General features: G+C 58.1%; 1 protein-coding gene across 1 annotated transcript; it reads right to left on the bottom strand.

Annotated features, from left to right (window-relative positions):
- Positions 1-409: 409 nt before the first annotated feature.
- Positions 410-17,708, bottom strand: FBXO41 (F-box protein 41). Its single transcript, XM_067297223.1, has 12 exons — positions 16,987-17,708; positions 11,229-11,439; positions 10,617-10,696; positions 10,035-10,375; positions 9,446-9,687; positions 8,855-8,970; positions 8,135-8,287; positions 4,593-4,688; positions 3,148-3,266; positions 2,708-2,866; positions 1,797-1,912; positions 410-472 (listed from the first exon to the last, which is right to left on the bottom strand). Exons 1-12 carry the CDS (start codon positions 17,706-17,708, stop codon positions 410-412), a joined length of 2,418 nt encoding a protein of 805 aa, XP_067153324.1.

Here is a 17,708-nt window from a genome sequence, read left to right as displayed (position 1 = left end):
CTCCCGCAACAACAGACAGCCCAAAAAATAAATAAATAAATAAATAAAATAAAGTTCAAAGAAAAAGACGTGGCCCAAACAGGGATCCTTGGCAATGAGCAGCCATGGGGTTCGAAACCATTCTCCCTCCTGGGAAAGAACGTAGCTGCGTTCCCCCACCTCGGGCAGTCTAAAAATTTCCTTAAGTAGCACCTTCTCGCCCGCGACGTGTCCGCGAGCCAGCCCCGGAAGAGCACCGGCTGCCAGTCACTAAGGCCTGCAAGAGCCATTTTTTTTTTTTTGTGCATGGGCCGGCGTCTCCACGACTCCGGGTCCGGAACGGGTAAACGGCGGACCGTCAGTTTGGTTTCGCTGGGCCGCTGGCTCCGTCGGGCGGAAGAGGGAATGTGCTTTGTGGTTCCCTGAAGGTCTAACAGCATCCTTCTACTTTGATGTGTAAAATCTTTGAAAAGCCGGGTCTTTTCCTCAGGGCCTGGAAGAGGAGCAGAGAGTGGGGTCATTGCAGGACTGGGGAGCGCTGCCGCCCCGCGGGGAGAGCGAGGCAGGGAGGAAAACACCTGAAACGCCACCAACTGTTGGTTAGAGGTCTATACTGGTCTCCCCAGCACCCACGTCCCCGGGGACTCTGCTTCTTCGTGGGACTGGCTCTGCTCCCGTTAGTCTTGCGTCCTTGAAGCCAGCTCTGGATTGGGTTTCTGCTCTGTCAAAAATACTGTTTCAAGAGGATGGTAATAGTTTGGGGCTGATGACGTTGGTACGCAGAGCTGGGTGGGTGAGACCTGCACGGAGCAGGGATGGGCGGCCCTGAGGGGAAGGCCCGTCCGAAACTCCTCTTCTCGGCAGGCCACCTCAAGCCAGTGGCTGGAAATGGGCACGGCTCACTCCTGGCCCCTCACTCCTGCAGCGCCAGGTCTCGGGGTAGGAGGGCAGGAAGTCGGTGACGGGAACTACGTGAGCCATTTGGTTGCGTTAGTGAGCCACCATCCCCAGTTTCTTCTTGGTATCTCAAGGGCATTTCTTCTTAAGCCTCTTAACCCTGCTCCCCACTTTGGGCAGACCTTCTCTCCTTAACTTCTCTTTCCTCAGAGACCAGCTGGCATGGGGGGGGGGGGTACGGAGAAGGAAGGACGTTCCCATTTGACTTCCTCACCCATGCTTGATCTCACCGAGGAAGGCTCGGTGGAGATGTCCTACTCTCGAGCATGCTACCAGCTACCTCTGGCCTGGTCCCTAGGAAGATATCGCTTGGCTCTTGCACATCCTTTGCTCATGGATCTGCACCCTTATGGGAGCCTAACTGACTGTAGGGTGAAGATAGCCGGAGACTGAAGTGAAATGGAGGCACCTATTTTTCCCCTTGACCATGCAAGGAGACATCTGTCTTGAAAACCTTGCCCAGAACAAGGAGAGCTGACTCCTCTGCCAAGTGTCACAAGCCATGCAAGGTCTGCACAGCTAGCATTAAGTAACTAAAGTCAACTTTGGCTTTCATGGGAGGACTTTAAATCACTCTATAATGTTAGTAAAGTAAATTACCCTGGGAGGGAGGCGTCAGCCCTTCTCTATCCATGGGGAACAGGCATGAGAGAAGCAGTCCTGGTAAAAGCAATGGGAGGGAATCGCAACCCGTTAGATCTTGGTTTAGCCTTCAGGACATACATGTCTGAAGGAGAGCCAGGTTTCAAGATGTCTCTGGCAAGCTAAAATGTTCTCTACTGAGCGAGTTTGGCAGATGGCAAGAACTTGTCCCCAGAGCCCCGGGGGGGGCACAGTGACCTGGCACTGGCATCCCTTACCTGGAGTTTGTTCACCATTTCTTCAAACATCTTCTTGGCTTCAGGGCTGTGGGGCTCCTTGAAGTAGTCCACAATGCCCACCTGCACGACGATGGACTTCAGGCTCCGGCACACACCTGGGGGCAGAGACATTGCCCGGCCTTGCCATAGCTGGGGGAGGAACAGCTTCCCCACAGCCAGGATGGACAGCAGGACCGAGGCACAGAACCCTAAAGCCCACGCAGGGCTCCTCAAGGCCTTAGGTATTTGGGGAAACCTCACCCTGAAGATGGAGGAGACCCGCTCTTGGTGACTGAGCCCTTTGTAGGAGGATGGTGGTCTATGCAATGGTCTCTGCTTGCCCTGTCCCATTCAGCTGTCCTACCCCTTCCCTTCACTACGCTTCCACCCAGAGGGGAAGGTTCCCAGCAAGTCCAATCACGGTCATGTGTGCCACAACCACCAGGGATGGCACCTCAAACAGACCCTCACGTTGGCTGCAGACTCTTCGCTTGAGGAGCTCCTGTCCTGGAAAATGGCTTCAGTAAACTCCAAACTCACATGTGCCAAGGTGAATCTGGGGTATGCCACAGACATCATGGTGTAGGTTAGACTGGGAGAAGCCTAGAGGGAGTGTCTCCATCATCCCTGTGTCCCAAGGCAAGACCAGCTCTTCTTAACCCATCCCTGGCAGGGGTGTGTTGAATCTGCTCCTAGAAACCTTCCACCACGGAGATCCCAGCACCTCCCAACCTCCCATCAACTCCCAGTGTCAGCAATGGGTTCTGGTGGGACTGGAAGGCAGGGTCTGGTTCAGGGATCTGGGTACCTGCTGGCCTTTTGGTCACCCTCCCCTCTGTCCTAGGACCCTCCGCACTGGAAATGTCTCCCTTCTCATGGATGCTGTGTCACCCCTAGGTATTACTACTCACTGTTGAAGTGCAGCAGGGCTTTGGGGGTGACTGGTGTGGAGGTCAGCACAAGCATCTCCAGCCCCTTCAGCCCCTCTCTACACACTTCTGCTGCAACCTCCTGGTTGATCTCCGCCACGTGGTCCAGCTCCAGGACCTGCAGCCGCATGCAGTTTCGGGCTGGAGAGACAGAGCATGTGCCGTCAGCGCCCCACACGGCCCTGCGGAGGTGACGAGACTCGTTTGCGTCACCCCGTGGGGATGGGATGGGGGGAGCTGATGGGATCAGGGTGGTGGGAGGGCTGGGGTGGCAGCACGTGGAGGGGCAAGGGCCTCTGCCACGGTCTTTGGGGCGGGCTTGTCCTTTGAGGTCCCCATGGGATCCCCCAGGGATCTACCCTGCCCCTAGCAAGGTCCCTTTCTCTCTGCCCCATCGGAGGAGAGCTCCTGGCTGCACCTACCTAAGGATGCCAGTCCCTGGACACCACAGCCTGCCCCTCCGACACCCAGCGCCCGCAGGTGCGGCCAGCATCGGCCAATCATCTGAAGACAGCGGTTGCTGAAACGCGTTGGCTGCTGGCTGGGGAGATGAAGAAGAAAAAGCTGGGGAGAACTGGCAAATGAGCTTGTCTCCTGCCGCGGCTCGGTGCCGTGCTGCGCTCCTTTGAGTGGAGCGAGGATGGAGCTCCTCACGGTTGTCATGGGGGCTGCCATCCCCACCAACCCGGGGGTCATCACGCTAAAAGGGGATGTGACCAGTGGTCTCCACCAGAGCAATTACGCTGGGTTCTGCTACAGCTGAAGGAGGACAAGTCAGTGCACTCAGCAGAGTCCCTCTCCCCACCCCAAAACATCTGCTTTTGGAGATCTGAGAGCTGTAATAGGAGCGTGGACTTCCAGCTTGGATGTCTCCGCCTGTGTGTGGATGTCCAGCATTGTGGGCTGATCTGCACCAAACAGCAACACCAGGACATGCTTTCTCTGCGTGCCCCCACTCACTGGCAGGCAACCGGAGCACACACTTTTTTTTAAGACCCCCCCCACCCCAGACCACTGGACAGACTGTCTCGCACACCGCAGTATGAGCACACAGCACAAGTACACGCTCACAGCTGGAGGGACACAGCATGGACGCCCTACACGTGCTGCCTGGCATTTCTTCTGGGGAAGGGAACAAGCTGCCAGTGACTCAACATCCAACTTCTCCTGCTAAGAGATACGCCCTTCCATACACCTTGATCCAGCAATGCCATCTCTTAACCATGAACCTGCAGGCTGAAGGAGGACATGACATTGCAACAAACCTTCCAGGACAAAAAGAAATGCCCAGGAGGCAGCTCCGTGGCACGGAGGTGAGAAGACGAGTGACCTACTCTGATTTCTCAGCCAGCCTCTTCATGGTGTTACCTAAGCCATGAATTCGTTAGCACTCAGAGATGCTGTGGAGTGGGGAAACCTCCAGCGTCTTCATGCCCAAAATGCTCTTCCGAAGTGAGAGAAACTGCAGTCATCTCCTAAACAGCAACTCAACACCCTTTTAAAAACACCCAGGCTCTTCAGGGCTGCTGTTATATAAGTGGTGAAGAGCTCAGAAAAGCGTTTGATGCTCAGACTTGCCTAGCAGAGTGATCACAGCTCCCCTTTCATCTCTGATGTTAGCAGCGTCCCCAGAAACATTCCCAGCTTGGCAGGAATGTGGCTACATTCAACAGCTTTCAGCCTTTGCAGCGAGGGATGGGGGCCGAGCTTCCAGTCCTTCAAACTGGCCTCCAGGATTGCTGCTCAATTATGAGGACCCCCACTAGGAAATCTGGATTTGGCACCTGATTTCTTTCCAGTCCAGCAGTGCCTCTCACGCTCGGTCTAGCCCCCTCCTAGCCCGGCAGGTGCTGAGCGCGACTCTTACCACGGATGCAGAGGTGCGACCTGGAGAGAGATGATGTCTCTGCAACCTGCTCCAAGGGCCCAGATGACTTCATGACCCACGGGGTCTGTAGAGCTCCTGCAATGAGACAGAGGATACGTGGTAGTCCCTGCCGGCTGTGTGTCGTGCCAAGGGGATGTGTCTGCAGCTTCCATGCCACCATATCTCTCTGCACCCGGAGGTACAAACCTGGTCATTATTTATAACCCGTGTTCTGCCTGTGAACCAGACAGGAGGAACCACACAGGAGAAAGGCTAAAGGCATTTCCATCTGGAACTGTGCCTACAGATATGCAATGTCAAAAAAAAAAAAAAAATGGAAGAGACTGCTGTTGAAGATGAGGTTGAAGACGAGGGCAGGGAAGAGTCTTCCAGAATCAGAGATGGCACATCAGCCACGCATGGCTCAGAACGGGGTTGGATGGCTGCAAGCGATTCAACTGAGGCTGCCAAGGCTGTGTTGCCTTGCAAAATGAATATAACGTCCCCGTGAGGCCCACCAGGGTGGTCTCACTTTCTACCTGCCTGGCCTGGTCTGGGAAGGTGCAGGGAGGCGGTAATGACATTTCAGCTGATGGGTGGTAACATCTAGCCAAGGGCAGTGTCTTCTCCAGGGCCTCTACATCAGCCCTGTGGTTGGGCCATCTCATCCACAGGCAGCTGTCGGCCAGATGATGTCCCTCCAAGGCTTTACTGTGGGCTCCTCCTGAAGCAAGGGGACACTTGGCATTTTTGGAGGTATATCTGAACAGCCACTCTGAAGGGATGCCACTGGATTCGTGCAATGGCACGGTGGAGACTGAGGCTTATTGTCAGGCACAGGGCATGAACACATCCGGCTGTGTCACTGGCTCAGAGGAGCTGTCTCCGAAGCTGTCCCCACCAAGTTAACAGAGGAGCGATGTCAAACAGCGATGTTTTCCCGACACTACCAGCCCAGACTGGACTGCTGCTGGAGGCCCCCGGCCTCTCTGCTACACTGGGCTCCCTCCTGAAGACTGAGGACATGCTTACTAACTCCAAATGACCTAGTTCAAAACTTCAGGCAAGCCTAAAAATAAGTGACGGGTGTTATTGTGAGCGTTTCACACATTTCCATCGAAGATGCCTGCCAAGAGCCCCTTACGAGCGCGCCGGTTAATTAGAGCATGTGAGTCACAGTCACAGGTTAGCGAGGCACCAGGAGCATTTGGGCTTGCTCAGCCCTTGGAAGGGCACATGGACGAGTCGCTGGGTTAAACCCAGTGGTGCAGGCCTGCCTCATGGTCCCCATCATGGTGCCGTGGCTGAGCACACTTCATCCGACACGGAGGACCTCACTGTGTGCCTGGAGTGAGGCCATCTCTGGCCTCAAACTTTCCCACCCGAAGGACTATCCGCTCTGGGCCAGACATGGAGAAAGCCAGATGACGCAGGCTGCTCGCTCTGGGGATTGTAGTGGCGAAAGTGGGATACTGAGGCTGAGTTGCCTGGAGAGCAAGTCCAAAGCTGTCCTGCTGAGCAGCCCTGGCTTGGAAAATTGTTCCTTTAGCAGAGGGAAACTCAGCAACTGAAGGACATATTGGTGGTCTCAGTTTTGTCCTTCCTCTGCATGTCTCTCCTACCTCCATCCCTGCAGAGCCTGGCCAGGGCAGGGTTTGCTTTGCCAGCACAAGTTCAAAGCTTGGGCAAACACATCTTCATCAGATACCCTCCAGGCTGGCAAGACCAAGGAGGGGAAGGTGCCGGCCATCTGGCAAAGCCGGAGTCCAGGGCTGCCCTCTCGCCTGGCACAATCAGTGCAGTGACAGCATGGTGTTGCCCTCTCCTCTGCTTGGCACCTGGAGGAAGCCCAGGTCAAACCCCAACATGAGCAAGCTCCCACCAGGAGCTATTTCCCCGTCTGCAGCAGTGGTCTGTCACCTGCAAGGCACAGTGGAGCAAGGATAGTCTTTCCTGAGCACAGAGAGCAGAAAGAAGGAGAGCCTAGTGGTTAGGGATCGGCTTTGTCCCACCTCTGCTGCGACACAGCCTTCCTTCTTGGCAAGTCTCTTCTGGTACCTGCTCCAGGGTGGGCTTGCTCTGCTTCTCTAGCTGGGAAGGTCACCACAGCGGGAAAGAAAGCTAAAACCTGTCCTCATGGGAGGCAGAGCCTTCTCGTGAGGTGACCAAGACCAAGGAGCAATCTTGGATCTCCTCCAGGACCTGGGCACCATCACTGACCTCATGGCCTCACTCTTGGGCCAGGCTTCATTCCTCTAGTGACTGGAGCTTGGTGTCTCCACATCAGATCTTATATGGGCAGAGCGACCCCATAGCAGAGCCCATTCTTCCCCACCCAGGACAGAGGACCCTTAGGTTTCTGCTCTCCTTCAGGAGTCCTCATCAAGCAGCAACAGTTGGGTGGGACTTCTCCAGGCCTTGGTGTTGGCTGCACTTCTTTTCTTTTGCCCTTCTTTAACATAAAACAGTGTCCCCAGATCAAGACCCCAATCACGCTTCCAGCCAAGGTGAGTAACTGAGATCTGTAACAGGATGGTGGGAAGGAAGTAGGAGGGGAAACATCTGTGTGGGAATGCATCAGAAGAAACAACGCAGAGTGAGGGTTGCAAGGATGGCCTCCATCGCTCCCCGGGGACACCAGGACCGCTGCCAAGCTGGAGACACGGAGAGGTGGGTCCTTCGCACCCAGCCAGAGGGGCAATGGTCCGACAGGGGCACAGCAAAGAGGGCTTGGGGCTGGGCATCGGGAGGACGCACCAGCACATCCCATGGCCTGCTCTCTCAACAGGGAGCCATAGGCACCCCAAAGGAGGAAAGACAGCTGGAGAGGGCCCCTGTAGCAGCTGCTTGTCTCCTAAAGGGCATAAAAGACTTGTCTGAAAATCTTTTTGTTGTCACCGGTCAGGAGGACCTCAATAGACACGGGAAGGACTCAGCACTGGTGTCCTTGGTGTTGCACCCAAGTGATGGCCAGGCCTCACGGATGCATGTTGCTGTACAGGGTGGGAGAGCAGGGGTGTCTGAGATCCCTCCTGCCAAACCAACATCCCCCTCCCCTCCCACGAGGTCTCGTGTTGGGTTTTGCTCCATTCGCTGCCCAGGAAGGGCTCGGCCATCTCAACCTGTAGACAAGCTCTTGGGCTGCCTTGCCACCCGTAGCTACAGCGTTCGGTGCCGCAGCCCTGCCATGGAGACTGTCGGTCAGCTGCCTGCTTCCCGAATCATGTGTCGCCAGGATGATCCTGCTCAATGCCAGGCTGTGCTCGCTTCATTTGGCTTTAAATTAGCCCAAAAATTAGTGAGCGAGTCCCTTACGAGCTTCAGCAGAAACTGGGCTGATCCCCCCACTGCGGATGCCCGGGTCCAGCGCACGGACACCAGCATCGCCAGATGCCCAGTACGAAACCGGTGCCCTGGGGCTTTTCCTACCGTCTTGGCGCAACATGGCACTGGGGTCACGGTGTCCCCAGGAAGCTCTCGCTGTGCCTGGCTCCCGGCGCTGCTGCCCGCCGGCGCGGCAGGACCGCGGCGCCCGTCCTTACCGGTACGTGACGGCCTGCAGAGCCCGGCAGTAGCAGCTGGCCAGCCAGAGCGAGCGATCTGTCAGGACGTTGGGGCAGTGGGAGATGCGGAGGATCAGCAGGTTGCTGCCCGTGGCCTTCAGCAGTGACTCCAGCCCGGCTTCGAGGCAGCCCCTGCCGAGGACAGAGGCAGGGTCAGGCAGAGGCAGATTTGGGCTAATTCTCAGGGGATAGGGCAAAAAAAACCCCACAGCTTCTTGGAGAGGTCCCAGGCACCCTGGATTATTTTTGGCCTGTGCCCAGCTAAATGCATGACTGCGAGGGGCCTTTCTGCTGCCCTGTTGGCCCAGGACCAGCTGAGCCCCTCTTCGGCGTGGTGGCAAGTCCCCTACAGCTGAAGTTCCCTCAAATCACTGCGTGCCACTGCAAACTCCCTGAGCTGGAGCCAGCCTGCGTGTGTGCATGCGTGGGCTAAGGAGGGGCTTCACTTTGGGCCTCCACGTGCAGACAAGGTGATGTGTCCCATGTGCCTGGGAACGGGGCTCCGGGACGCTGGTCCCCAAAACCCCGGTGCTAGAGCTGCCGTAGCAGAGCAGGAGCTGGGATATTATCGGCGGAGTGGTAAATGGGATGCTGGGCACCCGTGGCGCTGTGGCATCGAACCCAAGACGCTAAAAGTGAGCGGTACCAGCTGAGGAAGGAAGGAAGGAAGGAAGCACCTGGCTGGTGCCCGAGACTCACCGTGTGCTCTTCATGTAATCCTCCTTGCTCTCCTTCTTCCCACGCTGGCGCGGCTTGAGGTTTTGGAGGGTGAGGGAGTGTGTCTGGGTGCACCACTGCGACAGCATGGCCAGGAACTGGGAGGAAGGAGGGCGTCCGTTGGCAGGGGGGACACCTTCGGCATTGCCCCGTGCCTCCCGTCCTTGGCTATCTCGGACAGGTTTGTACACCCCTGCCCTCAGCCGTTCTTTCTACACGGGGTTGCACGTGCACGTGGCACGCACAGAGCCACACGCGCATGAGCAGTAACACGCGTGCGCGCCCAGCCCTGCGTGAACACCCCACCGTGTGGAAACGCACGCACACGTGAGCCGGCGCACGCAAGCATGCACGCGTGAACATGCAGAACCTCCGCACGAGCGCACGCCTGCGTGCATCGCCATCCGCGTGGCCGCGACCCACGTGCACACGCATGTGAGCGCGCGCGTGCGCATGCAACACGTGCGAGCCCGCGCACAGCCTGCTTCGTCTTCCTGGAAGGATGAAACCCTTGCATGCCCCAGCCCTCCGCGGATTGGGATGTGGGGACCCTCCCCATCCCCGCGCCGTCACCTTTGAAGACACCCTGGCGTTCTCCAGCAGCACTCGCGTCCACACGGCCGGGTGCCGGGCCACAAACTTCCAGTCCTTGCACACCTCGGCCACCCGCAGCAGCGTCTTGGTGTCCAGGTAGGTGAAGATGCAGAAAAGCGCTGCCCGCATCTTGAGGATCTCGGGGCTGATCACCTCGCTGGAGTGGCCCGGGCTGCCCTTCTCCAGCCGGCCCGCCTTGCCCACCGCCCCCTCGGACCTGGCTGTGTGACACGCGGCCTCAGTCCCCAACCCGCCCCCCCCGTCCCGTTTCGGTCCTTCCCAAGGGACGTTGGGGGCTTCGAACCGCCCCCGGGCTGCCCGCGATGGGGAGCTCCTTGCCGAGGTGGGGAAGGGAATAAGGGGAAACCCCAAGGAACAGCCCCTTCCCGTCTCCCGGCTTGCTGCCGTCCCCGCCAGGGTGGGCAGGAAACCTCAGTGCGGGCACAAACCCACCCTCCGACCCCAACCGGAATGGGAAGCTTCAAGGAGAAGGGGGCAGGCGTCCCCACCGCCGGGTGCCCGCCGCGAAGCCGCGGGAGCTGCCGCCGCCGGCGCCCGCGTGCCGGGCTCTCACCCGTCAGCCGGCAGCTGCTCACGGGTCGGGAAGCGCCGGGCGCCTCCGGCTCCCAGCCCTCGGCCTCCGACTCGGTGGTGCGGGAGCCCACGTCGGAGATGTCGCCCTCCTCGCCCTCGGTGCTGTTGCGGTAGGGCCGGCGGTGCCAGTTTTGGATGGCCTGCCGGCGCAGCCCCGAGCCCCGGGCGCCGTCACGCTCGGCGCCCCGCGGCACCCCGCCGCCGCCGCCGCCGTAGTGGTGCCCGTCGGCATCGGCGTTGGTGGGGCACGGCTCCGCGCTGTCGCTGTCGTAGCAGCCCGAGCTCTGCGACACGGCTTTCGCCCGGCTCGAGGCCCTGGGGGACGGGGAGAGCTGGCCTCAGCGCTCGCCTTGGAAGGCTGAGACCTTGCAGGGTTGGTGCATGCAAGGATGCTGGGGCGTGACTGCCCCCGGGAAGCGCAGCGGCAAGGAGAGGCTGGGAAGCAGGAGTCCACCCCGTCCTCCCAGCCGAGGCTGCGCCCCCAGACCTCCTCCTCCCGCATCCCCGTCATTAAAATGCTCCAATTAAACTGCGGACAAGGAGAGGGAGCGCTCACCCCGTGCTGGAAGAGGAACGCTGGTTGGAAATGGCGTACGGGCCGTGCACGGCCACCACCGGCCCGGGGTGCCTGTCTCTCTGGAGGGAGAAGAGGAGACAACGCGGTGAAACCCGTTTGCCGCGGGACGAGCGGGCGGTGAGCCAAAGAGGGGCGAATCCCCGGACACGGCTGATGGTGTCACTGGCATTGCAGGGGAACGCCATTCCCGGGATGCACAACAGCACCCCTGGCATCGGAGCCCCATATTTGTACAGTGCCTTGCCCTTGCTCACCTCTGGAATGCAGCCTTGGGATGGAGCAACCACCAAGACTGAAAATGTGGCTCCCCTTTTGGGAAATCCTCCCCCCACTGGGTTTTTCCTGGGTTGGTTTCCTACGGATGTGAGGGGGCCCCATGCACGCCTGAGCTCAACCCTTTGCAGCCATCAGAGAACCCACCCAGGCGCGTTGGAGAGCGAATCCACGGGAAACCAGCGATGCCGTCGCGTGCACCGCTCCTGGAAGGAGCTGGGCTGCCCCATGCATCGGGCACGGCTGGCCCTCGGGCCGTTCCCGCATCCCCGCGGAGGGACCCGCACCCCGGGGCCCCGGAGAGGCAGGCAGAGGTACCAGTCGGCTGAGGCCCTTGGCGCCGGGCGCGCTGCACCGTCCCAGGCTGCCGTTGGGGGTGGTGCCGCAGCTGCTGCTGATGATCTGGAGCTGTTTCTCGGCGCGGTCGGCGCGGTCCAGCAGCTCCTCGATGAAGTGCTGGAGGCGCACCTTGGCGTTGGCCTCGCGGGCGGCCGTCTCCTTCAGGAACTGGTCGATCTGCATCACCTCCCTGTGCAGAGGGACGAGCGGCAGTGATGGGGTTGGGGCTCTCCCGCCCTCCCCACGACACCCAGGTCCTCCTGGCACCCACGGGTGCGGGGTCCCGCTTGTCCTCGTCTCCCTCCCAACCCCTCGAAGCTCACTCTGCGGCCATCCCTGGGGCATTTGGTCCATCTTCCCTCCGCTCTAGGCTGCAGGAGACCCAAATCCTTCCCCAGCCTCCTAATTTCAGCACCTCTCCTCACCCTACGTCTCCCCCAGGGAGCCAGGCTGTGGGCTTGGGGTGCTCAGCAAGCATCCAGAGTGGTCCAGCGCCAGCATGATTTTGGTCCATGACAACCTGGATGGTTCCTGGACACAGTTTGGGGCAGAGCAGGGTCCATGGATTGCTCCTGGCTTACAGTAGGGGTGTAGCCACGTTGTTTTGGAAGAGACGAGACCTTCACTATATGGACCCTCAAGACCTTTGTTATACGGCCCCCTTGCGACGTGTGTCCTGGCCCGAGCCCTTGCTGCTAGGGCTGGTGGCTGGCCCACAAGCTTAATGGTGAGGAGGGACGACAGCAAGGAAGGATGATGGAGAAGGATGATGGAGAAGGATGATGGAGAAGGATGATGGAGAAGGATGATGGAGAAGAAGGACGATGGAGAGGAGGGCTGATGGCACAGAAGAAAGGTGCCAAGGAGGATGATGGAGGGAGGGAAGATGGAGAGGAAGGATGAAAGCATACAAGGAAGATGGAGAGGTGGGTTGATGGAGAGGGGGAAAGGTGGCACGGAGACTGGTAACAGGCAGCGGCACCCACAGCCTGCCTCATTCAGGAAGGCCAGATTTGGGCAGAACAGCATTAAGGGCAGCCTTAAATGCCTAAATCCCGCTCAGCCCCATCTCTCACTAGGGAAATGCCTGGCGCCTGCAGAGCCCTGTGACGAGAGCTCCTGGTCCCTTGTGCCCTCAGCACAAAGCAGCCAGCTGTGCAGGAAGGAGGCCCCATCTCCCTCATTAAGGTGCTAATTAAAGGGAGCTGGGGAGCCTCCGGGCATGTCCCTGTGGGGTGGTGAGCGGGGCTAGCCCTGTCTGAGGTGTAGTGCAGGATCTGGCCATGCCCCGGCCCCTGCACAAGGGCTTTTTCTGTCCCGAACTGAGGTGGGGCATTGGGGCCACCAGGCTCTGCGCTGCTGCGGGTGCTTGGGGCATCACGGGCTGGTCCCTTGCCCCTGCTGCCAGGGCAGCCCCACGGCTTTAGGGGCCAGTGGTGGTTTCGGGGGTGTGAAACTGTTTTCCAGGTGTTGTTCATGGGGGAGCTGAGAGGGGACCAAGGCCCTACAAGACAGGGTAGGAAACAAAGCCAGAAATATCTCCCTGAAGTTGTCCCTTGCAGGCGGGATGTGCTTCTGACCACTGGTTCGATCCTGAAAGCGGGGAAAAAGCTCCCAAAATATCGGGTGGTGGAGGGGACGGGGACTGGAGAGGCACGGGGCAGGGGGGTCTTGGGGAAATCAGTGGCTGGGCTATCGTGTGCAAACACACGCTTCCCTTAAATGCACATGTGTACAACCCGACACACCCAGCCATCCCACACCTGCAAGCGCTTGCCCTAAGCGCACGCGCACGCACACAGAGCCGTTGCACACCCACGAACCTTATACGCACAGTTTCCATAAATGCATGCGTACGTACACCCACCCAGCGCACGCTTCCCACCAAGGAGCGCGCACGGAGCCTGTGACGCCCACCCGCAAAAGGCGCGCTTCCTACAACCACGCACGGGCGTGCGCGGAGCCACTCTCGCACGCGTAAACGCCGTGAAAACACAAATACGGACACGCATACTCCAACGCACGTGTGCAGCCAGTCACGTGTGCTACACACACACATGCACACACACACACACACACAGCCGATCTCACGCCTTCGCTCAGCAGCACAAGCACCCACAGCCACACAAACACGTCTTCAGCCAGTCTCGCGCGCACCCAGACGTGCTCAGCCGGCCATGCGTGTGCACCGAGCCGTAGCCTGGAGGAACCACCAAAGCATAGCGGTGAGGGAGCAGCTCTTTCCAACGTGATTAATCTTACTGATTATTAATTATGCACTTTAGCAATGTTTGATGCTACTGAACCCAAGGCCTCCTTTGTGCAGACGCTCTGCCGAGCTAAGGAGCACCTCTGAAGAGCTGGGGATGAGGTTTTCATGGGGACGCAACAAGGATCTCCAGCAAAACCCGTGTCTCTGACCCATGGATATGCGGCGTAGCCAGAGAGGAGGAAAAACAAGCCGATTCCCTTGGCAGAGAAATGCAAAGCTAGAAGGGAGCGGATGGGGAGGTGAGGGGCCCCAAGGTTCTCCACTCCCGCTCCAGCAACAGCGAAGCCCCTCGGAGGCACTTGGAGCTACTAACCCATGAGCGATGCTGGAGCCAAGCATGCAAATCTGGCCGTGACCTTTCCCGCAGCGCGCTCGAAGGAAATGCCAGGGCGATGGGATGCTGTATCGCTGCCGGCCCCCAACCCCGGCATTTCCAGGAAAAGCTGGGGAGCTCACCGGTGGCAATCATTTGGGAAGGCTCACAGAGAAGAGCCTGGGAGATTTGGAAGGCAAATGGGGTGCTGACACCCAGGCAGCAGATGTAAAGTGATCCTGATGCTTATCGCCTCCTACGGCTCCTCTCATTCCTATGGACAGGATGGAAAAAATACCCATGGCAAAACCAGCTGAGCCTACAAGGCGAAAAGGCTCCCGACACCCAGGATGTAGCTCCAAGGCTGGATGTCGGACCGATGGCTATGGAAATAAATGTCACCGGATGACTCCGTGCTCTCGGGTGTCATTACACCCCTGGCAGGCATTGGGAGCACAGCGGATGTAATGCATTTAGATTTGGCTAAACCGTTTTCATATCGTGGCTCATGAAACCTTCCTCAAAAAATTAATTCAAGCCGGCGGGGATCTGAACACTGTCGCGTGGATGGAGAATTGGCTGGAAGACCGTAAACAAGGAAGGATAATAAATGGCAGCGCAGCAAATTGCGAGCGCGGGGTAAGGCAGGCGGCAGCGTCTGCTCTCATTTAGCCTCCCCATGAATGATGGGGAAGAAGAAGCAGCCGTCGTCTTGGCGAGATCCGCAAATCAAACTGCTGTCGCGGAGGGTGAAGAGGAAGGGGGCCATCACCTTCGTGTTGGCTGCGGAGGTCTGCCGGGCTCGGGGCTCTCCGGGACCAGACCGGCAGGAAGGGTTTGAGATGTGTGGCCATGACCACGGTGGGCAGAGGTGGGCTTGGGAAGATGATCTCGTAAAGCATCACCGTCAGAGGAGACCTTGGGCAGGGAAGGGACGCGGCGAGTCTGAGGCTCATCCCCAGCAGCTTCCCAGCCTTTCTGAGAAAGCAGGGCTGGAAAATGTCCCTGATAATCTTGTTTTGTTCTTGGGGGAAGGGCGAATACGGCTTTTCCAGTGAAAACGATTTCCAGTGATTTCCCCACAGCCAGGAGAAATCAGTTCGTTTCATCAGCGTTTTTCCACGTCTTGCTCTGGAAGATGCCAAGCTATTTAATTTCTAGCAACCCCCATCCAAATTGTTTCAGATCAGAAAAATTTCTGTTACTTTTCAGGTTTTCTGTGAAACTTTTGAAAAGGCCGTGACTGATTTTAGTGCTTCGTTTCCTTTTTTTCTGCATTTTTTTTGTAGCCACTTCTTGCCCAATGAATGCAGCGTGTCCCCCTGCCGCCTCGCAGCCCTGTCCTTGCAGAGGGGCTTCTGCTGTGCCCCCAGCCTGCTGCTCCCTCCCGGACTGTCTCTGGCCTCAGCTGGAGGAGTTTGGGGACCTACACGAACGGTTCAGGTGCTGGAGGGTGTCTCTAAGGAAAGGTGGATCCAGGAGGCAGTTTTGGGATGTAAATCCAGGTCACCTTAGGCAGCAAGGGACTGGTCCAGGACCTCCCATGGACTGAACAAGTTGCATTTGACCCATCCGTCACTCTCTGCCAGCCCTGCCAGGGCTGTTTCACACCCCGGTTGCTCTGGTGCTCAGGACCTTTTAATTTCCAGGCTGAGTTTTATTCACGGCCAATTTGCCACTGTTCCTCCCGGTGCCAGCACTGCCCTTTAGTTGACATTGTCTGTCCCTGTCCCCGACATCTCTGCAGGCTTCGGTTGCATCCTCACGTTGGTCTGGCTCCATCAGCCAAGCTCTCCCCATTTCCCAGGCCCATCAATCCCTCATTCCCCTCAGCAGGTCCCTGGTCCAAACCTGCACTCAAAGCAAGCCCAGTTTAGATGAGTATCTTCACGGACAGAGGTGCCACCACCTCTCTGGGCCCCAGTCCAGAGTTTAGCTACCCTGTTTTCCCTTGTCCTGCCACCGCGCACTCCCAAGATGCCCTCTACTCCGATGTCCCCATGATACCCACAAGATAGCTGACAGCAACACTGAAATCTCCCCTTTGTCTCCCTATACGTCACGGTCCCCTCTTGCTCTTCTTCTGCACTTTCCGAACCAAATCTTATTCCCCTTATGCCAGCCTCAAGCATCATCCTGCTCTTCGCCCAAGGACCATAGCCTTCACTGGCTCTGAGTTGTCAGCAAATGCCATGAACACATGCCTTATTTCTGAGCCAAAGTCATTAGTTTTGAGCCAAAGTCCTTCATAAATGTACTGAAGATGCTGGGGATCAGGACCAATCCTTGAGGAATCCCACCAGTGCTCTTGGTCCAGTACAACCGTTACAGTCCCCCTTTAACCTGCTCCTCAGACTTTATGAACCCCATGATGACCTTCAGCTTTGCTAAGAAACTCCCAAGAAACAGAGTCTCGCTTGCTTAAGCTACACTGATGGACAAAATAACTCAGCATTTGACTGGGACGAAACTCTGGAGCAGTACTAGGGTGGGAAGAATGGTTTTGATTGGGGATAATGGGATGAAAGAGAAGGCGGCTATGCCACAGTCCTAATAGTGAATGGAGGGTATATTGCTTGGGATATATCATCCCCCTTCTGCGAGAATAACCCTGAATTAGGCATGGCCAAGGTGGCCCCCCTCATGTTTATGACCATGGGACAAGTTGATGGGATTGCTCTTGTTGAACAGAGCCAGGCATTTCAGCCGTACAGCCAAAGGGGATGACGCAGCCCTGATTTTGGGAGACACCCTTTGCTGCTAGAGACAGGTTGGAGCAACACAGCCATTCCTTGGGAGGGCAGTGGGATGGCGATGGGCTCCCCCAGTTTGGCCATGCACTGGGGACACTGGTGGCTGCGGGACAAAGTCCATCAGGTACCAGCTCAGTCACAGATATGGAGAAAGCTCAGGTCTAACGTGGGCACCTGCCCATGGGGTTTCACATGGGAGAGAACATGCAAAACCCAGTATAGCAAAACCCTAAAGAGGGCTGATCCTAAGAGGCATTGCAAAAGGGATTGCACCCTAGCACTTGGTCTAAGGGTTTGCTGACAGTGTTGGGCTGCTCTGGGCTCACCACAAGCATGCACGCACCTTAAGGAGATGATTTCCACCCACCCCACAAGAAGGAGAGAAGAGAAAGGACTCACTGTTGCTTGCGGGTCAGCTCCTGCTCCTTCTGCACAAGGTCCTGCTTGAGAGAGGCCAACATCTCCACGCTGACGTCCACCTGGCGGGACAGCTCGGACGCCCGGTCCTCCAGCTCCTGCTTCTCCCGGCTGAGCCGCAGGCTCTCCTGCTTGGCTTTTTCCAACTCTGAGCTCTTCCGGTCCAGCTCCACCTGGAGCCGGCCAACCTGCGAGGCAATCTTCTGCTCTACCTCCTCTGTCAGCTTCTCCAGCCGCTTGTCCACCTCCAGCTTCTCGAAGGCGCGGATCTTCAGGCGGGCCAGGCCTTCCTCGTAGGCTGCGTCCATAGTGGCCGGGGGTGTGGGGGCCGGCGCCACGGCTTTGCCGCGGGTGAAGATCTCCGTCAGTGGGATCTCGATCTCGTGGACATAGCGGGGCGAGGGGGAGGAGGACGGGGCTGGCTCCAGCTCCTCGGCGGGGACGAGGTCACAGGAGAAGCGCTGCTCCTTGCCTTGGAAGGAGGTGCTCTCGAAGTAGTCCCGCCGGGCGGCCGGCGTCAGCAGGGCCGCGTCGGCGGCCAGGGGGAAGACGGCGGCATCGCAGATGCTGTTGGTCTTGGAGAGGACGTAGAGGGTCTCATAGGTGTGGTTGTACTCCAGGTGCGCCCGCAGCGAGGACAGGCTCCGGAAGCGCTTGTGCTCCCCGCACCGCGGACACCGGTAGGGCAGGTCCAGCGAGGCCAT

The sequence above is a fragment of the Apteryx mantelli genome, chromosome 5 (assembly GCF_036417845.1).
Source record: "Apteryx mantelli isolate bAptMan1 chromosome 5, bAptMan1.hap1, whole genome shotgun sequence".
Lineage (NCBI taxonomy): Eukaryota > Metazoa > Chordata > Aves > Apterygiformes > Apterygidae > Apteryx > Apteryx mantelli.
Note: the sequence above shows the minus strand (reverse complement) of the source record. Positions and strands in the feature narration are given on the sequence as shown.